The sequence below is a fragment of the Pocillopora verrucosa genome, chromosome 11, assembly GCF_036669915.1.
Source record: "Pocillopora verrucosa isolate sample1 chromosome 11, ASM3666991v2, whole genome shotgun sequence".
Lineage (NCBI taxonomy): Eukaryota > Metazoa > Cnidaria > Anthozoa > Scleractinia > Pocilloporidae > Pocillopora > Pocillopora verrucosa.
Window position 1 is genome coordinate 13,710,028 of NC_089322.1, and position 27,621 is coordinate 13,737,648.

The 27,621-nt window shown below is 39.1% G+C and overlaps 1 protein-coding gene across 3 annotated transcripts; it reads left to right on the forward strand.

Annotated features, from left to right (window-relative positions):
- Window positions 1-2,404: 2,404 nt before the first annotated feature.
- Window positions 2,405-27,184, forward strand: LOC131794522 (uncharacterized). 3 transcript variants are annotated; one of them, XM_059112034.2, is made up of 25 exons: window positions 2,405-2,783; window positions 7,481-7,565; window positions 7,817-11,140; window positions 11,644-11,758; window positions 11,884-11,932; window positions 12,707-12,874; window positions 13,373-13,509; window positions 14,013-14,160; window positions 14,668-14,825; window positions 15,639-15,980; window positions 17,187-17,240; window positions 17,865-17,952; window positions 18,606-18,755; window positions 19,318-19,511; window positions 19,831-19,907; window positions 20,029-20,051; window positions 20,766-20,835; window positions 21,052-21,189; window positions 21,526-21,641; window positions 22,229-22,381; window positions 22,779-22,940; window positions 23,696-23,814; window positions 23,921-23,979; window positions 24,060-24,156; window positions 25,267-27,184. In XM_059112034.2, the coding sequence occupies exons 3-25, from the start codon at window positions 8,067-8,069 to the stop codon at window positions 25,351-25,353; spliced, it is 5,778 nt and encodes a 1,925-aa protein (XP_058968017.2). In that variant the 5' UTR covers window positions 2,405-2,783; window positions 7,481-7,565; window positions 7,817-8,066; the 3' UTR covers window positions 25,354-27,184. The 3 variants fall into 3 exon arrangements, with proteins under 3 accessions (XP_058968017.2, XP_058968015.2, XP_058968019.2); XM_059112032.2 differs by lacking the exon at window positions 7,481-7,565; XM_059112036.2 differs by lacking the exons at window positions 7,481-7,565; window positions 17,187-17,240.
- The last annotated feature ends 437 nt before the right edge of the window (window positions 27,185-27,621 follow it).

Here is a 27,621-nt window from a genome sequence, read left to right on the forward strand (position 1 = left end):
TGCCTACGTGTAGCCGCACCCTTCCCCCCAAGGTGTTATCTCGCCTCCATTTCACCTTGGGGGGGGGGGAGGTACGGCTAAACGTGAGCTACAGGCGATAAGTAATGACTGCTCCTTTCCAGCGGTCAATAAGATTTTAGCCGGTCTGTTGCGATTATTAATGATATCATTGCTCAGCGATAAGATTCCGTCATCAAACTTGATTTGAATTCTCTTTATCCTTTTCCAGCGGGATCACAGAATGACACTGCACCCAGTAATCATCCTCTTCATGTTGGTGTTCATTGCAAACCCATCTGATCAGAGCTGCGGCCAATCGAAATCATCCGAGATGCACTTTGTGCTGAAGGGGCATGCGTACAATTCAAGTCAGGTTGCAGATTACCCGTCATGCCTGATGACCTGTGTCAGGGAAACAAACTGCGTCAGTTGTAACTTCAACTTCATGACCCGAATATGTGACTTAAACAGCAAAACAAAAGCGACAGAGCCAGGCAGTTTTAAAGCTCAAGATTACAGCGTGTATACAGAAATGCTTAAGTAGACGTTTAATCTTAAATAGAATGACTTACAACTTTTATAGCAAGATAAATTTCTTGAGAATATAGCTAAAGTAATGTAATTATTTTGTAGCGAAGAGCAATTCTCGACTCAAAGTCGAAAGTGGTATGGGACTGCATGAGTGTCCATTACTACACTCTAATGGTCTACAAAACTCGTGAAAATACAATTCTGTGTCTAGCCCGTAAGCAAGCCCTCCCTTGAACAACGCGAGCAGGCGAGAGGTATGCAAAGGATCTATTACTGTCTTCTAATCTCTAGTGCCATACTATGCGGTGAATCTCTCCCCGACTCTTCTAAAATCTTTCCACGAGAGCAGAAACGCGTGTCCTGCAGCGCTAATGTGATCATGAATTTTCTCGATGCACACTGCACTTTGAAATGTTACACATATAGTGGAAATGAATTTTAATGCAATCTCTACTTCATAATTTCTCAATTTTCCAACGCTTCAGACTATCCTCCCTTCCTCGTCCGCCGTCCATCGTTTCGCGGGCGCACACCACTCTCTTCCAAGGATGAAGCCTGAAAACCAGTTTTCTAAGTGATCCTTATCTGCTCAAAAATGTTACCTTTCAACCCTTTACACCCTAATATCAGTATGCATATTCTCCACACTGTTCTTTATGCATTTCCTAAGGTGCTGACAAGGAGAATTTGTTTGCTAATCAAAAGGTTCTTTCTCTGGTGACCATTTCCTTTATTCTCATGACCTTAATGTGTGATTCAGGGCTGATATTGTAGGGAGAAATTAGATGCTAATCACTCTTAGGGTTTAAAGGGTTAAATGAGTTGCCGTCATTGCAATGTTTGCACAAAAGTGCATTTGCTAAAGCGGAGAATACTCAATAGCACTTATTGGCGTTTCTGGTTTTCTTTCCTCCATAGCGATAACAGATGAGGTTAATTTATTATTTTGTAGAAAAGTTTGTGGTTATTCATCGTTGTTAATAACAATAAAAGTTAAGTTTTATCTACATCACGCATGACTACATCGTGAGACAAACGAAAAACTTTTATTTATTATTTTCTTCGAAAATTGAACATTTTCCTGCTTGTGTGTCCTTGATTTCCACACAGTGAAAGCATCAAATTAAACCTGCTGAGCATTTCAATGTTATCCTCAATCTGACAAAACATTTTAAAATGCTTTCACCACAGTATCCCGTTCCAGGTGTTTAGCTGGTAAAACGAAGCGCAATTATAATGAACAGCGCTAGAGTAGCGTAAGTTATGATCTAAACCTCACTCCAATCGCACCGTTCAATATTTCGCTCCGTTTTACTCTGAACACCTATCTCCTCAGCAAATGTCCTTGAGACAATGTTTACCAGAAGTACCGGCGGCAGATGTCTTCAGTGGCTGCTCATTTTTGAAGCACCAGCCACTTAAATTAAAGAAAAAACTTTAAAAGGCCTTTCTTGATCTGAAATAGATTTTAAACTCTGGTGTATTACCGTTCGCGTTATTGAAGAATGATTAAAACTGGAGAGAAAACAAGAATTAGAAGCCAAGGGGATAATTTGCTAGTGGAGTAGATGATTGTGCCTTTTGGGTGCCAGGTCCCGCCAGCTATCTTTCTTTTTAGGCTGGCTACTTAAAAATCTTTGGAAAATATTATATTAGGGCGAACTCTGTTCTTGTCCAAATCTCTGCTGTTAAGAGCTACACTTGACTCAAAGTCTCCATCGTAGACATTTGGGCTGTCACGTAACGTTCTTTGTCTGCTGTGACCTCCTGGAGAACGACAGCGTAGGAGACTATCGGGGGTGAGCTCGGGGGTGTTGAGAGATTCTTCTCGCCCTTTTGCAACGACGTTCCCCTGTCAGCGGATATCCGCGTGAAGAGAGACGTGCAGCTTTCTAAATCTCCACTCTTGTAAACACTCGTCAAGTATTCCCTGCCATTTACTTCTACGGCTTAATTTAAATCTGACTTTTCAAGGCCATTGATCCTGCATATCTTGCGGTTGTTGACGACCTGTGAACTTTTTAAAAGCCCTGCTTTACGGATAAGTGGGTTACGTAGCGACAGAAACCAGAAGTGGAGTAGCCCTTGTTCGCTTTGAAGCTTTGAATAATTGTGTCTGGTTTCTCGAACTCTCTACGAGTTTGCTTTGATCCTTCGATAAAAACTGAAATCAAAGAGCTAAAGCATTCCTAAAAGCAAGAAATTGTTGAATTTGGATTTGCGAGGAGAAATTCCGAATTCTTGAGCAGCAGGTAAGTGTGCTTGTGGTAGTCAATATTGCGGCTGTGCCCACAAAGACTGCAATTCATATGATCATGTTAAGGTTTTTTTGCTCTCTTAAAATTTTAAATAGCGGGTTGGGTGGTGGTATTAAGTGTTCACAGACAGGAACCTATGACTGTTGTCGCCAACAATTGTAAAAAAATAATATCAAGATGTGCTGGTAGCATCCGGACTCCATTCGGTGATTAATTTTTTTGGTTAATTATGAATCAAGGATTCTCTTAGTTTCGGTCTTGATTTCTTTCCTTTTGGTATAAATCTGCCCTGGCGTTAAATGTGAATGAAGTATAATAACGACGGATAATTTTATTAAATTGCGATGTCCGTGTGGAAGGTTTAGACTTATTCGAACAAACGATCGAATATTTGTGCATGAAATTTGACGACAGATGACTAACAAAATTTTTGATTCGTGCCAATATTTGTCATGCAAGAATTAAATTGTTTTAAATTAACGCCGCTTAAACTTACTTTTACATTGGATCTGATATTCCCGAAAATTAGCCAAATTTGGTTTTGAAGTTTTCCCGTAGAAAAATCTTAATTAGGCGCGTTTCAAAATAGTTTCACGGACCGGATTCACTACACGTCGTGTATTTGTTGTCGCGTGTAAAAAAAAAATGGATACCACAAGGACATTTCATGTGATGAATTTGCCAATCCTTTTAGGTGGGGCCGCAATTCCGGCTAAATTAAATACCTTTGTTTGCCAGATCGGAAATGTGAATAGGAAGTTCGTACTTCCCTCGATTGTCGCAAAACTCAAGTCTGCACATGTAGTTGTGTTTACAAGAATAACTTCAGTTTGTTGACAAGCTAAGCTGTTTAATCTACACATTTTGGATCCCTTTAACAGCCCTACTAGAAAGTACTTAGAGGCAATTTCTCAAATTTCAAATCTGGTAAGCAGATATATGAAAAACAGCTTGTCAACTAGTGTTAATAAGTTCGCTCAGTGCCTGTTGCTCTCTCAGAGTAAATTAACTGCCCTTATGAGGAATCTGTTTGTTTTTCAAAATTCTGTCGGTGAAACGAAGACGTCGTTTTCCTTCGATAGTTTGAGACCGCAGTGATACGCTTCGAAAAATTGACTAAGGTTTAAATTTCGTTCTTTCAGAGATGAATTCTAAGCGATGATGTGTTCCATCGCGCGATAGTTCCCCCTATTTTCGAAAATTGGATACATTAAGAAGTGTCTGTGAATTTTTTCTTATCTTGAGTTGTTTGTTTTGGACTCGAACAACTAAATTGTATTGGTGGGCAGGTTTTGAGAAATTTTGAATACTTATCGTATTGTATTTTTAAATGTATTTTTTCTCTGTTTATTTTTCGCGTCTTGTAAATGTCAGGTTTCTTTGTGTGTGAAAATGAACCTTACGGTGATGCTCTGATCTCAGTAGTAGCTCCACAGGGGTCTTGATAAATTAACAAAAATATTGACGGGAATCGTAGTTTGTTGTAATAGCACTGCTGTGTAGGGGTCTGTTGGTACCACAGGTCGAATAACTCTAAATTTGTAACAACGTCCAAACTAGTGCTGTAATTGATCTGTCACGTTTATTTAGTACATGTTTACTTGCTCAACAGGCCAGAAATATGCTATTATTGTAGTCAAAAATGCAATTCCATTATTCCATCATCCCATGATTCCTTCAGAAAAAACTCTTGGCAAATACTGATGACAATTTAGGCTTCTCAAGCTACTAAAAATTATATAAATATGAAAATTAAAGTAACCATAGATAAATTATCCCAAATTTGAAGGCCTACAAGGCATTGAGATATTTATGCAAATTTCTCGATACTCATTTACTCTGAGAATAACACCTTTGTTTATTTACATTTGGATTAAATGGCAAAATTAAAATCTGATATACTTTCATCTGATTTAGGGCTTGAAGGAACAATACAGGTATTTTCAAATTTTAATTACTAGCGATTTTGTCAGCTAAGGATGCTTGACATCATCAAGATAAGTTAAGTTACAATCAGCTCATAGATGTAATCAACCATAAATCAGATGGCGCATCCCTTGAGAAGAAACTCAAACTGTGAATATTTGTGTGTTTTGTGAAAAGAATTTAAGGTTTTGGACAGCCTATGTAATAAATTTAAAAACAAGGTATACTTGTTAATTATGGACTGTTTCAGAAATGGGCCCTTATCCTTCTTTGAAGGTTCCTTTTTTTCAGTGACCAAAGACCTCACCATGAAAAATGGCAAACTTGGAACCTAATTAGGAAGTTTCTCACCAATCAATTTTTTGCAAAATATTTCTGTTTGATTTTTCTTTTACTATTAATTGTATCTATGTTTTGTACTCCAGAGAGTCAATAAGAGAATTAATATTTTTAGTTTTGAATAGGGTTATAAATTAATATAACATAAAAAAGTTGTTTTGCAGAACATTTGTAAAAAAAAAACTTACCTATAGATATTGGGTTTAAAAAGTTACAATTTCTTACACAGCATTCACATGCTATCAGTTACAATAGAGTTATTGGGTTTCAATTTTTAGAAAGTTGTTTACTCTTGAGCTAGCCAAAAACAACTGTCAAAGAAAAGGTTATTTGTGTAAGAGGAGGTGTTGTCAAGTTCTGAATTGTATGAAATAAGATGAATATATCTCCAGCATTAATGAAAGATGTTTTATGTCTTGTCACAAGTATGGGACTGAGTTATCAAACCTCAAACCTTTGGATTCCACGCTCTGATGCTCTACCGCTGGGGACTCAGAATGTTTTCTTTGTCTCACGCTCATGACAAGATGAACAACGTCTTTCTTTGTTTCTTTACTAAGCTCAAAATTTGCCATCTCTCTTATTTCTATTTACAAACATTACTCTATTGACATTGCTGATCCTAGCAGTATGCAGGATGCGTGTTATATGAACTTTGTAATAGACCTCATTCACTGTGGAGTCTCTGTGGCTCAGTGGTAGAGCATCGGAGCACGGCATTTAAAGGCCTGAGGTTCAATTCCTCATGGGGACTCAGAATGTTTTGTTTGTCCCACACTTGTGACAAGATGAAAAACATCTTTCTTAATTTCTTTAGTGAGCTCAAAATTTACCACCTCTCTTATTTCTATCTATGTCCAGCATTGTTTAAACCAAATATTTGATTCAAAATTTTCTAGTGTCATTCATACTGTGCGATTGATTACAAGTACTCTTGTGGTCAAACTAAAATTAATAGCAGGAAGTGACAGTTTTGTTAACCCCTTAACTTCCATAGTGTTCAAGATAGAATTTCTCCTTACATTATCAATACAATATCAATCAGATAAGTGATGAGAATAAAGAAAAATATCAATTTAGGGATAATTAGTTGATCCAATAATTAATTCTCTGAACTAACATTATAAGAATTGTATGGTTGACAGTAAGGAGAATTACAAATTTGAGGTGGGAGTTGAAGGGTTAACTAATGAATTGCTTTGCTGTTATTGTTTAACCAAACACTCTTATGTTTATTTCTGAAATGTTGTAAACATACAATCATGCTCGATGACTTTTTTGTTGATCTATATCTTGAATTATTTGAAAATAAACCAAGTTGTTTTTATTAAAAATATGAAAAAGTAAAATTAGCAGAAGTATATAAGAAGTCAAAGGTTCTTCTTACAAATGTGAAAACTAAGTGCGTGTGGGATGAGGTTCCTGGGGTGAATGCAAATTTTAAAATGTTTTTCAGTTGTTCCTTAATTGTTCTCCATCGTCTTATCACAATGGGTAATTATTTATTAAAACTTTTAATTCCTTTTTTTTGTGGGAATATGATGAAGGAATTTAATATAATTCCTTAATAATCTTTCATATTATTAATGGTACCAAAATAAATTTAACTTCTGATGTAATGTGTACTAATTAAGTCTTATGATTATATGAAAAGAGAAAATTGGATGATTTATCATATTGAACTTGAATTTTGCACGGCTGGATAACACTGTGATGTAAAGGTAATTAAGCATTGGAATGGCTTATATTTTAATGCAATAAGATCTTTTGATAATCAGCCTTCATCAAGTATGTATAAATAGTGAACTGAACATCAAATTTTCAAAATTATAAAGTTTTTTCATTTCTAGTTTGCTTCCAGATTTTTAATCTTTTTATATGAAAAGAGAAAATTGGATGATTTATCATGTTGAACTTGAATTTTGCATGGCTGGATAACACTGTGATGTAAAGGTAATTAAGCATTGGAATGGCTTATATTTTAATGCAATAAGATCTTTTGATAATCAGCCTTCATCAAGTATGTATAAATAATAACTTGAACATCAAATTTCCAAAATTATAAAGTTTTTTCATTTCTAGTTTTCTTCCAGATTTTTAGATTCCCCACCCATGTCTTATCTTAAGGGTCTTGTTGCTGATCAGGCTCAATTTGGTGTTTTGAATAACAACTCTTGAGACATTGATCAAAGATAACTGAAGTTTAGTCATGCAATCCTGTTTTTCCTTCTGTTTAAGGGCAGATTAAATTACATGTCACCAGTGTTTAGCAATATCTTAAAATACTTTGATCTGCTTTTAGCTGATGAGCAGATTTTATGAATTAAAGTTCACTCAAAAACCTGGATTGGTGAGAAATGTAGGGTGATCTATAAACTAGGTTGCAAACTGTGTAATTGTTGACCAAATTATTGTCATTCTTTCAGGCATATAATCATTTGATTTAATATTGTAAGAGAGGTCATGACAACTTTGCATGAGTTCAGCTTGAGACTGTCACATGAAATCTAGGTATGTTCATAATATCAAGAATTGTTATGTTGCCAAGCATCTTTTGAGGCTGGCTGTAAGCTGTTAATCACAAATTCACTAGCACTGTCAAGGTTTATGCTCCTCTAAATTAGTCAAGCTCAGAAATTTCATGCACAGTAAAATTATTAGTGTTTGTGTTTCTTCCTGAAGTGATGGTCACTGTGATTGTATCTGAAGATAATCTCTTCTCAAAAATCTGTTTGCTGAGTTGACTCTGTTTCAACACACAGGATATCCAATTGAATCCACTGCAGTACATTGAATTATGAGTTATCAAAAGCTGCACAGGGAATTTTGAAAGGACTTAGTTGGAATTTGTAACAAAACCCAGAGGAGACCAGAGAAAAATCTGTCACACAAAGCATTGCATGCATGAGTGATTTTTCCCATTGCATAGCAAATATCTGTTGAAGAGAGTTGGGTTTCCTTGCAAGCTTGGCTGGAGGTTTTTCTTAAAGCAAAAAGCACTGAACAGTTGTCATGTCTGAGGAAAGTGATGAAAGAATCTCTAGAATTGAAGCAAGGAGAAGAAGGAGGGAACAAAGAAGATTAAGTTTAGACACTGATGAGGAAAACAAATCTGTGAATGGAGTTGATGACTCAGGAGTTCCTGGAGGTGGTCGGTCTCGATCATCAACTACTGACAGTGATATTGAACTAACAAAGGCCTTAAGTCGGGAAGAAAAGAGGCAAGAAAGGAGGGAAAAGAAGAGACAGAGGGAAATGGCAGAAAAATGTAAAGAGCCAGCAAAGTCAGCTGCGGTGATAACAGACTTCAGCAAAAGAGAAATCAGGGAAAGAAGGCCAAGTGATCCTGAAATCCTGTCTGGGGGTAGTGAGAGTGTTGATGATACTGACAAGGAAAATGAACAGATAAATGAACAGAAATCAGCAGGTAAAAAATCTGGTTATGGCTCATATGCCTCTGCTTTGCGAAAAGGATCACAGGGTGCTGATGTGGACAAAAGAAAGGAACGATATGCTGCTGCCATTGAGGGATACAATGTCAGGGATGATGATGATGATGACATTATGGATTATTCATCTCGTGATCCTACAGATCAGCAACCAGACATCAAGTCAACTGCACCAGTAAAAAGAATAAAAGAAGATTACCTGACCTCAGCATCTGGAGCTGGTAGGAAAATAGAACATTCTGAGGAACAACCAACCCCCCATCATTTGGAAAGGCAGTGGCCTCCTCCACCTTCAGAGAATGATGATGATGATGAAAAAGATGGAGAACCCCGGCAAGGTGTGGTGAAAACATTTGAGGAACCTGAAGCTGTAGAAGAAGACAGAGGAGTTGATGTAGGTCATGTTGACTCAGTCAAGTCTTTGAAAGAACAGTGGCAGGTTAAGGAACCATCCAAACCATTGGGTGTTAACAAACCCTACGTCCCCTTGAAGAAAGATGATCTGTGGATCACCCATTTTAGGCCTGTCATTGATGAAGGGGAAGCTCCAAAGGAACCTCAATGGTTACAGACAGTAAGGCAACGTAGATGGAGATCCACTGTAGCAGCACGCTTTCCTCAGGATGAACAAGAGAAGGCAGTCTTTGAAAATCGCTCTACAACACCAAGAAAATTTAAGAAGCCTAATCCTTACTCTCTCATGCGTTCAAAGTCTGACCTTGATGATGAATTTGAAATTGCTATGAGGCGTAGGCGTCGGAAAACTGATGATGAAGACTCCGTTGATGCCAGCAAGCGTTCATGGTCTTCTTTTGGGGAGGTAGATAATTCTGATTCTGTTGCTGTGCTGAGTAAGGTTCCAATAAAAGGCCCCTTGAAGGAGTACAAGAAAAACCTTGAATTGGAAAGGGCACGCACAACCATGTTAAAATGGACATTTTCAACAGACATGGTTGATGATCCCCTTCGATTTGACCTTCCCAAGCCCATTGACCTAGCAACACAGGAAGAGTACGAAAAAGAGCAAGAATGGAGGTATATGCAGTCACGGCGGCGATTTGCAAGTGAAAGTGAAACTGATGGGCTTGGAGATTCATCTATGAGATCATCAATGTCCTCACTGAGTGATGGGGAACATCTCCCCAAGTCGCCTGTTTTTAACACTCCTGGCCAGCCTCTAGAAAAAACGTCTATTAGTTCAGGAGAGTCACCCAGTCCTGAGCCTACAGCTGATGAGCATGCTGGACCAGCTGACTCAGCTGAACCGGCTAGAGACTACATGTTTAGTCAGGGTGTGTCTGATATTAAGAAGAATTTGCTCACTTCAACAAAAGAAGAACCGCTAAAACCCACTATTGCAGATGATAATCTTGAATATGTTCCTAAACTGGCTGATATTAAGAAGAAAATGCAAGAAAAAGAAGAATCAATACCAAAGTCTACCCCCCTCAATGAAGAAATCCAGATGCTTCCAAAGATGAAAGACATAAAGAATAGATTTTTGGCCCCCAAAAAGGAGCAAGTTTTGAAAAACCCAGAGTTTGAAGAAGGGGAACAGTTTGAGAGACTGGAAAGTCTAAAGAGTCGGTTTCAAGCTAAAGAACAAAAAGAAGAGCCAAGGGCTTTGAGTAAACCTAAGTTGAAAAAGAAACTGAGTACTAGCGATGATATGAAAGCAATCATGGCAAGCCGAAGGCAGATGACAGATGAGTTTGTAAGCGAGAGTCCAGACACTGCACAAGAGATAAAGAGTTTAGCAACTGATATTGCCAAGACCTTTGGTTCTGAGGTTGCTGATTCTCCAAAGCAAAAGAAAGAAAAAAGAAAGAAAGGAAAGGAAGAGAAAAAGAAAGCAGAAGTAAGTGATAGTGGAACTGAAGAAAGTGAGACTCCAAATTTTGGTCCTTGTGGAAAGCCAGAAGGTTGTGGAACAGATGATGAGCTTGAAAAACGCTCGAGCAAGGAGCTGGAAATTTTGCCAACACTTGGAAATGAACTGAATGAGGAACCAGAGCCCATTTACAACAAAGGCAAAGTTCCTCTAGCTGAGTATGGTCCTTGTGGAAAGCCTGAAGGTTGTGGAACAGATGATGAACTTGAAAAACGCTTTAGCAAGGAGCTGGATATTTTGCCAACACTTGGAAATGAACTGAACGAGGAACCAGAGCCAATCTACAACAAAGACAAAGTTCTTCCAGCTGAGTCCACCTCCTTGGAAAGTGCTCCACAAAGAGATTCATTCACTGATGACGATCAAATCGAGCATTACAGTACAACAAGTGATGACGATAAGATCAAGAAGCAAGAATCACTAGACACAGTGGAAACCTCAGCCAAAGAGAGTGAAACTGAGAGTGAAGCAGAAATGCACTTCAAGAAAGAAGACAAAGATACTGTTGAAGATGTTGATGAAGACTTCTTGAGCTCAGAGAGTGAAAATGACAAGGACGAGGAAGATGGACCTAGTGAAGCAGAAATTGATGGGAACTTGACATCTCGCTCATCAACTGATAGACCCTTGTCATACACAATGGAAGATAACATTAAGAAAAGACTTATTAAGGAGGATGATGAGAGGCCAAAGTCATTTGCCTTTGGTGAAGGAGAAAGTACAGAGGATCCATGCATCACATCCAAGTAAGTCTATGAGGCCAATTTTGACCAAAGTCCAAAACAGAACTAGTATTACTTGTAAACAAATTCTCTCAATTGAGGAGTGTCCCATTAGAAGTCTGCAATCATGTGTCACATGTATGTATTACTTAGTTAAACTCTTTTTTTTGGATTCCACCACTAACCCTTTACACGCTAGCATCAGTATCCATATTCTCCATACAAGTCTCTAGACTTTATTTTGGTCTTGACTAGGAGAATTTGTTTCAGACAATCAAAGCTACTTAGGTTGGCAATCATTCCTTTATTCTCATGATCTTAATGAATGACTTGGCATTGCCACTGTAAGGAGAAATTAAATGCCGGTCACTCTCAGGGTTTTAAAGGGTTACTTTGAAAAACCTTTTCATGGATAAGTTGATGATCATATTAAGTTTTGATTGATAGTGACATCACCACTGACAGCTTCTTTTTCAAGATCTACAAGTTTTCTTAATTGCTGTTAATTTTTTTTAAATTTACTTTAGCTTGAAGGCCTTTTCTGACCAAAGAAGGAGAATCAAGCCAACCAGACGGCATGCAGCCAGTAGTAACCCTGTGCGTCAGCGACAAAACAGAGATGACCTTAGAACTACTACAGATGTGAGTTAATCTGCTCTGGATCAACTTGTTGAAAGTTGTTGTGTAGCAAAGCCTATTGTTGATACTCAAATTTGGCTGCTTCCTGACTGTCATTATAACTAACCTGAAACATTTTGTCCTACCAGATTCTTAAGATCCGAGAGGTGGAGAAGCCATCAATGGTAAACAAGAAAAGTAAGCTGATGTTTCAAGTTGTTTGACGTATAGAAAGTTTGATTAAGGAAGCTAATCTTAAGTATTTGTCAACACAAGGTGAAGTCCTGCACACAACTCATGGCACTATCCCATTTTCCTTTTAAAGGAGCAGCTACACTCTCAGACATAATTAGTTGGGACTCTTCTCCAGGACAAGTTCTGTGATGTTCTTTTTCCTCTTTCTCCCTTTCAGTGTTGTTAATTGCCATCTTGCAGGACAACATTGAGGGGGGCAGGGGAGGAAGAAGGTGTCTGAATAAATGTATCTGGGAGAGTAGGTCCGCAGATTATTGCTTCTTTTCTTAGATGGGTCAACCTTTAACCCCTGTTGATGATAAGCATCTAATTTCTCCTAACACTATCACCACTGAATGAGACAAAATAGTCACGAGAATTAAGTAAATGATCACAAACTTGATGAACTCTTGATTGTTAGACAAATTCTCCCTCTAGGTACCCAGGGAAATGTATAGAGAACAGTACGGAGAAATTGTAAACTGGTGTTAGGGTATAGAGGGTTGATATTCCATCATGAGTCATCCTTCTCCCATCTTGAGAATTTTTTTTTGGTTCCCTCCACAGTTCAGTCAGACAGTAGGACTTAAATCCCTTAGTTAGGAACACCATATTATGACATGCACTATAGCCAGAATTCTAACATTTTGATTTGGAGTCTGAAGTGCTGAAACAGGGCCAATGTGTTTCTTTACAAATGAAATTAATTTTGTTGTATAACATAAACTTACTCCTCAGAAAAACAGAAAGGTTTCACTGATGAAGCAATTGCTGGTTTGTCGAGCACAGAAGATCTGGCTTCTGCAAGCACTGCACTGAGAAAGACAGCCAAAGATGCTTCAGGAGTTAGCAAGGAGATCAAAGATTTTGGAGGATTTTTACCTGTCATGCTGTTACAAATTAAAGGTTTGTGCCAGTTTACCCAATAAACCCTGTGCTTTCCATGATGTGATGAGAAATTTTCCCTACGACTTTAGAGATTTCTTTAAAAATTAGGTTAGAGAATCAGGATAACAGTCTTAAACTGATTAGTTTGCTTCATTCACCTGATCTCTGTAATTGATGATGTATCACCATTTTACTCTTTAGCCCCTTGTAGGGACCAGAATCTTACAATATCATGAAAAAAATTATTAAAAAAATAACTAAAAAAGGAGTATAGTAAAAACTCCTTCTTTGTGGGCTCTGCAGTGGATGCAGTGGGTTTCTGTTTTTAGGCAAATATCCTACAACACTACCTTCTAGCATCATTATGCAACCCCTAATTCATTTCAATTCTATAGAAATTGTACTATATCCTATATCAGTAGCCACATGCATTTTTTATATCAAGATTTAAGAATTAAATGTAATGAAGATGGACTCTTTGTCATAGTGGCTTATGAAAATTGGCTTTTGCTTCAGGTTCAAGGCATATTCAGACAAGATTGGTTGAGCCTTCAGTCAAATCACTTAATTCTGGAGACGTGTTTGTATTGGTGACTGCAAAGGACATTCATTTATGGAATGGGAAGGATGCCAGCATAATGAAGAAGGCTAAGGTATGGTGCATCCTCTGTTCACATGGAAACTTCTCATAGAAAACACTTCCTGTGAAATATGGGTGCAGTTATGTTGGCCTAAGGGTTTCTCCTTTTGGAGATTCGTCTGTTTAAATATTTTGAGGTTAAGAAGAAGTATTATGGACCAAGTACATGGAGTAGATCTTGACTTTGAGGTCTTCTATAGGTTTCTGTAGGAGGAAGCAAGGGTATCATTGCTGCTCTCCTTGAAAAATTTATTCGTCCATCACAATTTATCTTGGTTATTTAGTTTGTCAAGTTCCCTTGAAAGCGTGCTTGGGCCCATTTCTCTCCTGATGGAGAGAAGCACTGTTAGATTGAATTGTGTTGCCCAAGGTCACAACACAATAGTGTCGGTTTAAACTTAAATCTTTTGACCTGCAGCAAAGAAATGAAATCATTTCACAACCATGTCTCCTTGCTGGTCTTGCCAACATAAAAAATCTATAATGGGGCTATGATGGATCAATCTTTTTTAACAGGGAATGGAAGTTTCCACTATCATAGTAAAGCAGAAAGACTTGGGTTGTAATGCTTCAAAAGTTCATATCATGGATCAAGGTCTTGAGATAAATGATGCTGGAACAAAGCTCTTCTGGAAGACTTTGGGAGGCAAAGATGATGTCCCAGGTACCATTTTGATATCGAAAAAATTTGAAGGTTTTTCAACAACTGATGCTGACTTTTAAATCTTTGAATGCCCAATATCTGCCCCATAATTCTTCCCTATCGCTGCCATACATATCCTTGTAAATAAGTTAGGAGATGTTGAAATATATATATATATATATATATGTTATTCACCAGAAGGGAGGTCCGTATTGGGAAAAACTGTGCCCGAGGTCTTGACCTCGGGCGGTACACAAGACAGAGGGCATAGTTTTTCCCAATACGGACCGAAACGACATGCAAAGTTGCGAAAAAAGAGAGGGAGTAAGAAGGACTGAGTGAGTGGGAAAGCTGTTGCCTCGTATGGCGAGAAATATCTTCGTCGCATGATACCTGATATCCTAACTTGAACCCAGTCCCCCTCTTTTCTTGCCTCACTTCCAAGCTCAGACGTCAAAAAAAGCACAAAATCACAGTGATTTTATTACCCAGCGTTATCACATCCTAACTAGATGCTCTTTGTTATAGATGCGGCAGATCTTCCTTCCGATGAAGTACATGAGAGAAGTTTGATAAAGACCAACTTGATTTACAGAGTTAGTTGTACATCAGATCCCCCGGAACTGGTACTTCGTGATGACCTGTCAGGACGTGTCCTCAGTGCAGACTTGATGGATAATTCGCAGGTATGCTGTGACACGAGATCAGTTCCCCATTGATTGACTCATATCAGATATTGAGCGCAAATAAAGGTTTCCGTAATTTTGTGTCTGTGGATGAAACCCTCGTGAGTAACCATTCAAATAAAAGTTACTGATTGGTTACCCAGCGGTCAAACATTGGGCATGCGCGAGGGGATCAATTTTGGCCGGCACCCGCCAATTTACCGCGAAAAATTAAAAAAAAAAACTAAACAAACAACCGCTGTTTCGCCAAGTAAGCGAAAGAAAATCGAAATCTGTGAATTAAACAAATGTAGGGAAAAGGAAAACTCGAGATTTTTTCGCACACAAAGCTTAATCAATTACGGCTATCCTGTTGATTTACCATTTGTTTTGAGCTTTACTAAAAAAGCTCTACGCTTTAAAAACACCGTGACTCACTGGCTTGTGTTGTTGTTGTTGTTTTTTTAACTCGTGTAAGACAACTTGGTTCTGACAGCTTTAACGCTCCACTTGATCATTACAACCTCACGCATGCGCAGACGTTTGACCGCTGTGCTGTTTATTGTCCTGAGTGAGGTGTTTTTAGTTTTCAAAACTTTGAACGATTTTCCTTGTTGGAATGAAATCATTCGGATCACGGAGATCAGATACCCTTTTGGTTACTGTGATGGACTCCCGATCTAATGGTCCGGTTTATGTGTTGTGTTCTCATAAAACGCCCAACTCTCGCCGAACCTTGGATAAAAGCTGTAGATAACTACTTTTAATTAGTCAGAAAGTTGTGCCTCCTCATAACTAACAAATAGAAACTGATTCCCGTTGTTGCTCATCCAGGCGTACGTGGTTGACTTTGGTTCAGAAGTGTACCTGTGGCTCGGTAGAAACTGTGACGCTTTGGCGCGAGCAAAGGGCGTGGCCTTGGCACAAGAGATCTTTAATAAACCATTCAAGTTCAGGAGTAGCCTCAGTCCGTTAGATCCTAAAACGCTCTTAGATGATCCGCCTAAGACAACTGAAGTAACTCGCCCATGCTGGGCTTTGTTTGGGCGCATGACAGCTCGTTCAGAGACTGTGCTCTTTAGGGAAAAGTTCGTTGATTGGCCAGATCATAACGTCGATTACACACAGGATTTTGTTAAACAGCCCATAAGTGGAAGCTTCACTGATCTGTCTGAGGTAGGTTGGTGGTAAAATATAAGTTCTTTAGGTCATTTAGATTTAGTTATTGCGAGTTCGGGAATGCAACAGAAGAAGGCGAGCGATGAGGAGAAAGGAAAAAAAAAAGATGCGTGAAAGTCAGATGAATTCGTTTTCCTCAAGATGCAGGCAGCTAAGAAAATTGCTGTGTTTCAATTTCCACTTTGATTTGGATTTGTGGGTTTGAAATCAAGAATTACTTGCTCGTGTTTCATTGTTGTGTTTAGTGGATCTAAACACAACATCTATTTCCACTGTATAACTTCGAATATTTAGGCTCAATTAATGTAAATTTCTTCAATTACGCTTCTTACTAATATGTTCTATTTGTACTAACGAACTGCTACTTAGTAATAGTGTGTCAGAACTCTATTCCTGACACTAGAAATCTAAACGAAAGTATTAGTCTAAAGATAATTACACTGTAATGGCTAATTTATGTTCAGCAAAGGTATGATCAATTCAGCTGAAGATATACTTTTACTAAGCTTCTCATATTTTGATAACCCTTTTCCTAACCTCTGAATATTGTGTTCTAAGCGGTGCTTGAAGATATTGCTTAAGTAGTACACTGGGGCACTACTGTAAACAGCCAACCAAAGAAGAGTATTTTGTACCACGTGCTATTAATGAACCAATCATTTGGCCGGATTGGCATCTAAGATTGCGCAACCTTCGATGCCCATCCGGCCATATAATTGGTTAACAGGTAATTTAGTGTTAACAACTGAGTTGAAAACGTTAATTATCCACCGTAAAGGGTAAAAAGCTGACGTTTCGAGCGTTAGCCCTTCGTCACAGCGATTCTAACTCAGTTATTAACACTAAATTACCTGTTATACTCTCCCACCGACGCAGCACCACAGTTTTTTTAGAAACTTACCCCCATATGATTGGTTCATTCGTACCACGTGGTACAAAATACTCTTCTCCGATTGGCTGTGTACCATAGTGCCCCCCGTATATTACTTGCTTGTCCAATGGCTAGGTAACAAATTTCGCTAATTCTCTTTGTTCGCGCGTGTTAAAATTCTATTATATATCAATCTAATCGTTTTTTGGCGCTGATATTGCATTTCTAGAGCTACAAAGCTTCTGACTAAGATAAATACTTAAATACTGTTTCTTAATGAGTATTGTAATCTTTCTGATCTTTCCACTAACCCTCTTCACTAATGCAAGCAGAAGGCTTATTCTGATCATGAAGAGAGCCGGGATGTAAGAACACGAAGCAAAAAGGTATGGGGCGGACGCAAGATGTACTTTCATCGAGAATCAAGTAAAACCGGTTTTGGCCACACATATACAATCACAGGTCGCGCTTACGTAGTATAATTGCTAAGCAAACTAAAACGTTTTCCGTGTAAAACAGAGACCAGATTGTTTTTGGCCAAATTCCGATTGAAAGTGATTGTGGGTAGTTGCAACTCAGACTTGCTCCACACAGCATACCTAAGATAAGAGTTTCACAGCATACCTAACATACACGGGTTTATGTAGCATACCCAAGATGTCCGTCGACGCAGCCCAATGATTCTTTAAACACCAATTGCCGTAACCATTTACTCTTACCTCTCCGTTGATACGTGTGCTATCATTGATCAGGTTAGCGGGCCCTATTTTACTGCTTGGCCCGCACAATTCAAAAATTCTTTGAATTGAAATCTTCTCCTCCATAACTCCGAGCGGAAAAAAAAAAGGTTTCGTTACTTTGCAGTACGGGCCTTGAACTCGGTTGGTAAGAGGTAATTATCACAATTTTTCAGTGGCTTACACGGCACATCCAAAAGGGGCTTTGAGATACAGTTTATTTTGTTAGAAAAGCTTTTTATATTTACATACGATAATACATACAATTTTCAGAAGCGACCCAGCAGCATATTCGAGATGCAGCCTTGTGAACCTGCACACTTGATTGAGCTTCCTCCTGAGCCAAGCTTGATTCTAGAGGGTATGTTGTTTGGCCGATCAAACTTTTATATCTCCAAAGGGACCTGTAATTATTTATTGCCCTGGGGAAGGGGCAAGGGGGAGTTTCCGCCAACAGAGTATTTTGAGGGGGGGGGGGGGCGCTAAAGAAAATTGACCGTCGACGAGAGGGAATCATAAGAATACTAAAGAGCCAAAGGAGGGATCAGGTAAATTTTACTGTCGCAACCAAAATCCATCGCTTCCCCCCCCCCCATCCTTTAGACTAATAATACAGAGCTTAAGGAGGGATCAGGTAGATTTCATCGTTACATAACCAAAATCCTTCCCCCTCCCCCCCAGACGATAAATAATGACCAGTCTCCAACTCGTAAGGTGGCCTGTCCAGTAAGGTAGTGATCCAGCATACCACTAAGATTTGCAATATAAACACCGTCGTGTGCTACAAATATTGAGGGGAAAAATGTACCTTTCAGTACTTTTGTTAACAACTTTCCGGCTCACTCGAGTTGTCTATACGTTTTCCCTCTTTCACGCATGTTAAGTCCCAGCCTTAAACATGCGTATAGTGTAAGAGTGGAAACTTAACTTCAAGGTTGTCGTAGACTTATTTTTTGAGCAGTTTATGGTCAGTTTGGAGTGGATAAGAATGCTTCAGCATTTGTTTATCTGTAGGTTTTGACGTGGGGCGTGGCACAGGTACCGTCGATGAAGATGGGCGGCAGTTTATTGTTTCTTCAATTTCATTGAAAATCTGGCATGTTAAGGAATATTCTTATCAACTGCTCCCTGAAGAGGAACATGGCCATTTTTTCTCATCAGAAGGTTGGTAATCATTTTTAGATAGGTTGGCTGCTTTGTTTTGCTCGGTCCTTAGTTAACATCATCATCGGTTAACATTACATTAAAACTCCGTAAACAGTGAACTTATTATTGCAACGAGTGTGCGGCCGTTTACATTATGTCTGGTAAAGCCAAACCCAAAGAAAACACAACGGCCAATCAGAACGATGGTAGATATTGCAATGAGCCAATGAGAACTCAGGGTAAAAGCGCGGGAAAACGCGTGCGACCAAGTCATAATTAGCTTTAAGTTGTGCGTGATTTGTGGAGAGGGTGGTGCAAGTTTCCCAGGTCCATGGCAGAGAGAAGTAAAGCGAAAAGAAGAAAGGAAAAAAAGAAAATGCGACCTTGTTTTTTTTCGCGATTCAGTTGAAAGGTAGAGTTGTTTTTACGCGAACTGTTCTTAGTGCTTTGTGAGCTAAGGGCTCCTTGATTTAACAAAGCGTTGGAAGCTCTAAAATTAAAGCGATAGGTAAGCGCGGTGGGTTTTAGATGAAATTTCAAATGGTTTACCGTATTGCTGAACACACTCTTCCACTGCTAGGTTACGTGGTGAGGTGGAAGTACTGTGTGAAGTTGACAGGCGTTAAGACACTGAAGGGGAAGCAGTCTCGCTATGAGGATGTTGGTCGGGATAAGGTGGCGTACTTCTTCTGGCAAGGAAAAGACAGTTCACTGAATGAGAAAGGAACTGCCGCTCTTATGACTGTCGAGCTTGACTCCGACAAAGGGCCTCAGGTACCGTCCCACCTTTTAATACCCAACGAAACGAGAACGGGCAATCAAAACGGCCATCCAAACGTAGAAAATTACCAAGAGCCAATCAGAAATCAAAGTATGAACACGTGGGCAAGCTTCAAGCGCGCGAAAACGCGAATGAACGAGTTGCGACTGGTTTTTAATTTTGCATTTACTTGGTTGAGAAGGTGGCACTAGATTTCAAAACTGACGATGCTTTCTCGTTCCCTTGCTCACCAACTTGAAGCGCTTCGCCCTTTAAAAATGCAAGGAAAGGAAAAAGGAAAAAGAGCTAATTTAAAGAATGATTGTCTTCCAGGTTTTGGTCGCGCAAGGAAAGGAACCTCCTTGTTTCACGAGATTGTTCGAAGGAAAGATGGTTGTTCACTTAGGAAAGTAAGTCTCTAAAACTTCTTAGACAAACATTTTACCTTTTGGATTTCCGGAAATAAGCACAAACAAGGTTTGTTCGATTTCTAGAAATTTGACGCAATTTACTTTTTGTTTTATTGTACAGGAAAGATTCTCTAGAGGAGACAGGTATGAGTTTACACCGTTAACGATGTTCTTCCTGGCAAGTAGTTACTTATAGGGACCAACAGCTGTCGGTTATTTAGTTTGCTGATAGCTGTATGTTCATAGTTATACTGAAATGATGCTAATTAGAGCGCTTCTGGACTAAGTTTCTAAGCACCAAAACCTGCCAATTAGGCCAAAGGAAAGTGTCTTGAGTAGCCAATGATAATTCAAAGTGAAAATTCGCAAACTGTCCCAAGCACGGGAAAACGCGGGTGGCAAAGTCGCGATTAGTTTTAATTTTTAATTTAATTGGTTGAGAAAATGGGGAGAGTTTTCGATCAATCTCTTGGGGGAGTAGAACATAACCAAAGCAATCCTAGATTTCTTTCGAATAGCGGGGATAAATTTCTATAGAAACTGCGGTGTTGGAGATTAGAACAGCGTAATCTATTATTATCAACTGAGTCAGTTGCTCTGACAAAGGGCTAACGCTGTAAATGTCGGCTTTGAAACTCTTCACGGTGGCCAATTTAAGTTATCAACTCAGTTGATGATACTAAATTACCCTCGATTACTTTTAACACGCAATTGGAAGCTGCTCGATAGACATCGCAGTTACTTTCAACGATTGCCCCCAACAAGCGCCGTTCGTCAGTTGCAAAATTACGCCGCGGCATCTATTTGAGTAAATAAATGGTAGTTAATATGTTACTTTCATTTTGGTCTCTTCTGAAGATGATGGCGCGCTTTTCATCGTGCGAAATGAGGAACCCGAAGAATCTTATTTATTACAAATACCAGCAAGGTGAGGTTATTTGGCAGGAAATTATTTAATTATTTAATCGTTGATTGAGTGAGCTGAAACCAAGAGGAAACAAACATAAGGTGCCGGTTTTAACTTAGAAGAAAACAAGCAGTTTACATTGTAGCCTGCAGGCAGACCATCTGCAGGACGCGGGTTACTTGAATATAACTTTACACTGTGTTGAGAATTGATCTTTTCTCTCGTTTTTACTTACAGTTCCTCATGCCTGAGATCGCGTACGTCATTTATTGTAGCGGACAACAAGAAATCAATCGTACATGCCTGGCACGGCTGTCAATCCCCTGCAGCCACGAAGCAAGTGGCTGTAAGCGCCGCAAAGAGACTAAAGAAATGGTAAGTAACATGTTTGGAATTTTAGGAAGGAAAAACCCACTGATGATAGTAACCAGACGGTATTTTTTCAAATATCCTACCTGTAAGTATAGAGGTGAAGTTTTAGAGCGTAAATATTTAGCTTTAGGAGAGAATACTTTTTGCTGCTGCAAAATAGGGGTAAGATTCTAAAGGAACTGTGATGCTGCGTCGGTGGGGGCATAACTAGGTAATTTAGTTTTATCAAATGAGTTGGTAATGTAAATTGGCCACCGTGTTAGCCCTTTGTTACAGCGAATGTTTTCTGATTTTATCGTTCAAGGTAAATCTTCTGTTTTTTCCACCTTACTCCAACAGGTTCAACAAGCAATATTCCAAGGAGTTTAAAGCGAAAGAAGTTTCCGAAGGAGAGGAGAGCAAAGATTTTTGGAATGTTCTCGGCGGAAAGACAGGCTTTGTTTCACTTCTTGAAGGTTTGTAACCCTTTACTCCTCAACATCAGTATGGATATTCTCCATTCTGTTCTCCATACATTTTCTAAGGTACTGAGAAGGAGAACTTGTCTAACAATCAAGAGCTTCTTTTTTTGGTGATTATTTCCTTTATTCTCACGACCTTAATGTTTGATTCAGGGTTGACATTGTGAGGAGAAATTGGATTTTAGTCACTTTAAGGGGTCAAAGGGTTAAATTACTGCGAGACTGGAGCGTGAAATAGGAAATTCCCTCGATTGAAGCGGGGTAATCCTAGCATCAAATGGATTGCAGTTAATAATATGCTAGGCGCCTTCTCGCGTAAAGTGGCTTTATTTAAACTGCTACTTGGTCATCTCAGAATTGAGTTAACGTAACATCCTTTCGTTTCTGTAAATTACTGTGAGACTGGAACGTGAAATAGGAAATTCCCTCGATTAAAGCGGGGTAATCCTAGCATTAAATGGATTACAGTAAATAATATGTCAGGTGCCTTCATGTGCAAAGTGGCTTTCTTTAAACTGCTGTTTGGTATTCGTAGCATCTCAGAACTGAGTTGATGTAACATCCTTTCGTTTCTGTGACAGATTCGAAGAAACATGACTATACGATGCGTGTTTTCCACCTGAAGAGCTCCAGTGGCTCGTTTGAGGCTATTGAAGTGTTAAACCAAGCTAGATCTGATCATATCACACCTTATCCGATTCTTCAATCACAACTGTACTCAGCAGATCAACCAGGTATGAAGGGTGAAGGGCCTCGTTTTTTTTAGGATTTTACTATACAATTTCTGCACTCAATTTTGCTCGTAATTAAACATTCACTAAAACAGAAACACGTGTGCGGTTAGAGTTTAGGTGAGCTTTGATTATTGCATTTGATGAATTGAAAACAGCGATTTGATGGAGCAAATACGCAAGTTGAAATTAAAACGAAAGGCTGTTTGTTTTAGCTGTACACGGGTCAGTCTGAAGCACGTTACGAATGTGATTTGTTTTCGTTTGGCTTCTCATTGGTTAAGGAAAGTAGCGTAAGTTCTGTGGACCAATCAGAAGGGGTGCTTTCGGTTAGTGTCAACCTTCGATTCAGAATTTTCCGGTTATATAACCTTTTGAATGCTGTTTTCTCCTGTCTCAGCCTTGTTTATGGTGGACGCAGTGCATGTCATTTACCTTTGGCACGGCTGGTGGCCGAGTGGAGACGATTCCGAGTCCAGAGCTTCAACAACAGGCTCCGCGGAAACGCGATGGAGCAACGACAAACGGCTGTCGATGGAAACCATCAAGTCATACGCAACAGGTATAAAATGATGTAACATTTAAAATCCTTTTTACCTCAAAGAGGGTCGGCATACAAGTTCAAGTGCTGTGTGTGGCGCCTCACTCTGTTATTGTGTTGTGCTGGAACGTATTTCAGAGTAGCTGTCTCACAGAAGAATCGATATTCTGGGAAACTTGGCCAGCAAGTACTCTGGTAGGATACCTAAGGGTATTATTATTCTGTGTACGAGTGATGCCTCCCTTAAAATAATCTACTCCTATTCGTGTCCTTTAGAATCCCTGGCTACTAGTGTTGTTACCGGCCACTTGTTTCTGAAGCGCCAGCTACTTTAATTAAAGACAAACCCTGTATGTAACTGACTTTTTTGACTAATCTGAAATACGTTTTATTCTTTGCGGGCGACTGTTTTATTCATGTATAGCTTTCCAAAAATTTGTTGAGAATACTGCTTCTAGTTCAAGGCTACCTTTTCTGTTCTTTACAGTCTCTTAAAATCTTGTAACTGCACAAACTCAGTTGTTTGTCGACGTGACACATATTAAGTAGCCTTGAAGCAGGCCCTTTTTATTAGGCACGATCATTTCTTTGCCCGAAGTAAAATATGAGAATCGAGAGAGAGGTCGGTTAGGCGTCCTCATTATTGGTGCCAGACCCCCGGCAAACCTCTCCCCGACTCGTCTTTAATCTTCCCGAGGGCGGAGAAACGCGCGTCGTGCTCACAGGCAACATTTTTGGGTAGAAGTGCGTCCTGATTAGATTTTTGTATTTTTTAGAACTAAAGCGCGACTTCTCTCAAGTATTCATTGTGTTTGCTGGTCTGGAACCAAAATCGTTCAAACTGCTTTTCCCATTCTGGGAGGAAAGACCCGACGTGGCCAAAATAAACATAGCGGTGAGTAATGATTGACTTCATTTGGAAAAAATTATTGCAATCCTTGTGCCATTTTTAGGAAAAAATCTAAAGGACTTGTTTTGATTAAACCTCGTAATTCTTTTAGGATGGTAAAGCTGACGGCGATACGGTAAAAGTAGAAACAGAACTTACCAAACTCTCAAGGTATGTTGTTGATAAACATAAAAATGACTCTCAAACAGTCTTGCACGGGAAAATTGATGTGTTTGTATTTTGATTTATAGGCAGGAGTACAGTTTAGAAGAACTGAAACAAAAACCGCCCCCTGAAGGGGTTGATCCGTCAAGACTTGAGACATATCTGAGTGCAGACGACTTTCAGGTAAGAAAATAAGGTTTTTCGATATGGTATCGTTCGTTCGTTCGTTCGTTCGTTCCCGCGTTCCTTTGTAACTTTGTCCTTTCGTTTTCTTGTTCACCCCGCGTTCCTCTGTAACTTTTCCTTTCGTTTTCTTGTTCTCTCGTTCATCTTTCCTTCTTCCCTTTGTCACTTTACTCTGTCTTCGTCATATCATTGCATCTTTCCGTCGCCAATTCGTCTCTTCTTTCATTCACCCCTCGTTTACCTTCAGTCCTGTCGTGTTCAGTCCGTTCGTCATTCCGTGACCCTCTCGTTTCGTGTCTTTTCTTCTTCGTCTCTTCGTCCCTCGTTCCGTCGTTAATTCGTGTCTTCTTTCTTTCACCCCTCGGTCGCCTTCGGTCCGTTCGTCATTTGGTGCCTTGCTTGTTTCGTCTCTTTTCCTCTTCGTCTCTTGGTCCCTTTTCTCTTCGTCTCTTTGTCTCCTTGTCCTTTCGTCTCTTCGTCGCCTTGGCCTTTTGACCCTGTGTCTCCACTTCCCTTCTCTTCGTCCCTTGTTCCTTCGTCTATGGTCCCTTTTCTCTTTGTCTCTTTGTCTCTTCGTCCCTTCGTCTCTTCGTGTCTTCGTCGCCTTGGCCTTTTGACCCTGCGTCTCCACTTCCCTTCTCTTCGTCCCTTGTTCCTTCGTCTCTTGGTCCCTTTTCTCTTCGTCTCTTCGACTCTTCGTCCCTTCGTCTCTTCATCTCTTCGTCGCCTTGGCCTTTTGACCCTGCGTCTCCACTTCCCTTCTCTTCGTCCCTTGTTCCTTCGTCTATGGTCCCTTTTCTCTTTGTCTCTTTGTCTCTTCGTCCCTTCGTCTCTTCGTGTCTTCGTCGCCTTGGCCTTTTGACCCTGCGTCTCCACTTCCCTTCTCTTCGTCCCTTGTTCCTTCGTCTCTTGGTCCCTTTTCTCTTCGTCTCTTTGTCTCTTCGTCCCTTCGTCTCTTCATCTCTTCGTCGCCTTGGCCTTTTGACCTGCGTCTCCACTTCCCTTCTTTCCTTCTTCTCTTCGTTCCTTTGTTTCTTCTTCTCTTCGTCACCTTGTTCCCTTGTCCTTCAAGTTATTTGAACGTGTGCTTTTCTTTTTTCCTTGCAGAAAGCTTTTAACATGACCAAAAGCGCTTTTGATGCTCTGCCAATGTGGAAGAAGACAAATCTCAGAAAGAAAGCTGGACTTTTTTAACTTCTCTCCACTTAAAAGATATTTAATTCGATTAGTTAATGAGTGTGTTTAAATGAGGGTATTTTATGACTACCCTTGTCGTGCTGTTACTGAAGATTTGTCAGGGAAATTATTATTAATAGAAAGCGAGTTTATCACAGGAAAGCTTCGCTTCCCTAATCTCAGAATGTTTAGCAATTAATAATTTGTTTGGAGACAATCTGTAGGACTTTTCTGAATATACAATGCCTGTTCTTTTTCTTCCTCAGTTGAAAAGGATCATTGTGTAGCTGTTTAATTTTATTTCAGATTTGAATTTCGTGAGGTGAAAACTTTAAGGAAACGATCATTTTGAAAGAAATATGAAAACCTTTCCTATACGTCAACGCTTTAGTTTGATACGTTTTTGTAAAGGTACTTATCTCTCAATCTTTTGCCCCGTTGACGATGGAAATGATGCATTGGTAAAAATTCAGTCGGGAAAAGGGTGAACCGGAAGGTTGCATCTTACATTGATGAAATGAACGAGGAAAGTATTGCACTAGACTGCCCGCGCACTGGGATTCTGAACTATTTTGGATTGCAACAAATGATCAAGGAAAAAACTTAAGCGTTTCGGGTATGCATTAAGAGAGGGCTTAAGTTTTCTCTGAAGAAAGCTTAGTGATTGATTGAATCATAAGTGAGTGGAACTGGAAAACCGTGAGTGTCGAAAACCGGTTTATCAAGACTTACACAGAGCCTTCTCTTTGCAACGCACGAACGAGTAACCAAGTCGGGTCAAAGGAACTTATAAGAAGGGCCATGTTAGTTGCTGGTCATCAGGCTTTTTATTGTTGTTGTTGCTTGTTTGTTTATTTGTTTGAATTGAAAAGAAACGGTTTCATCTTGAGATCAACACGAGCTTTCTTATGATAAATCTTAATTAAAATTTAGCAACGGATTCTTGTAAAAGCTTGTATACCACTGAAAGATGTTGCTGAGTAAATGTAATCAGATTTTAATTTGCCTCTTGGAACGTTTGCTTAATTAAGATGTTTGTATGTTTACATTTCTTAAGATTTTCACGAAATGATTGAAGAAGAAGTTGAGTTTGGCCTCTTTGGGTCCTGAAGTTTTATTATAGCGTTAGTAGTAGCGCCTCGGTAAGGCTCCTGTCTTCTTCAATCTAGTTAAAGTTTTGACAGTTGTTGAAAGGTAGAGCCTTTTTCAGTTGTGTCAACCCATTGAACGTTAGATTTGTCTAGAAAGTTCCTAAAGAAAACTTAAATCGAGAAGCCTAGATCTGGGTTTAAGACAATACTGTGAGGAAATTTAATTTAGTAGACTGTAGTACTTTTTCCACTTAGATTAGTATTGTAAGAAAAAACATTTGTAATCAGCATGAATTTGGTCTAATATTTGTTAATCAACGTATGTAATGCCATTTAATTAACTGCACAGTTTGATCTTATTTAAGACTATGCCTTTAGATGTATTTCAGTTCAATTTAACACAGAAATGTGGAATAATTAAATATGCAATTGATAAAGGACAGACAGAGGTCTGTTTGATCAAGAAAAAGAGTAGGAGAGATTTTTTGTTATATCTGAGAGGTCAACCAGGGCATCGAAAATGAACTTAAAAGTTGGATTGTAGGTCAAAGATTATAATCTTGCAAAGTCTCTCCATATTGAAGTTCCTCAGCTACCTGTGGACTTGATTATTTCGATAAAAAAAGATTAGATAATTGCGTTGTCCGTCTTTGTGTCAGTGAAAAAAGTAATGTAGCTAGTAAGAAGTATCTTTTTTTAGGATAAAAAATAAATTGATGTGAAGTTGATATTCCAATAAAAGAACACTAAGTTTTTAAATTAAAAGCTCTTGTGTTATCCAATCAAACCCGCAGGGGTGAAACAATCTAAGTTCTAAGATCTGATTGTTAATTCTCCCCTGTTGCTACACACCTCCTTGTAAATTAGTATCGAGAATTTGGTGTTGGATCAAGATAAAAACTTCCACCTGATTAGTTTGAGTATTCTTGTCACCTGTGTGCAGGTTAATGTATGGATATATTACAGGGAGAACTTACATGCTAATCACTTCTGGGAGTTAAAGGGTTAACTGAACGACTGCATGGCATAATGGGATGTATTCGTTGTTCATATCAAAGAAGCATCATGTTGTTAATGTTGACGTGTCTGTTCTCTTATAGATCATTAGTAAGAACCAATCAAAGTGTGTGTGAAAGGGATTTGAATAGGGTCATATATCAGTACATGTTACATGACATACCTGATTAGATGCCTT

Coding starts and splice junctions, on each gene's coding strand:
- LOC131794522 (XM_059112034.2), top strand. CDS start 8,067: ATGTCTGAGGAAAGTGATGAAAGAATCTCTAGAATTGAAGCAAGGAGA. Junction 11,933..12,706: donor ATCAATGGTAAACAAGAAAA/GTAAGCTGATGT, acceptor CTTACTCCTCAG/AAAAACAGAAAGGTTTCACT. Junction 23,815..23,920: donor TGGCCAAAATAAACATAGCG/GTGAGTAATGAT, acceptor TAATTCTTTTAG/GATGGTAAAGCTGACGGCGA.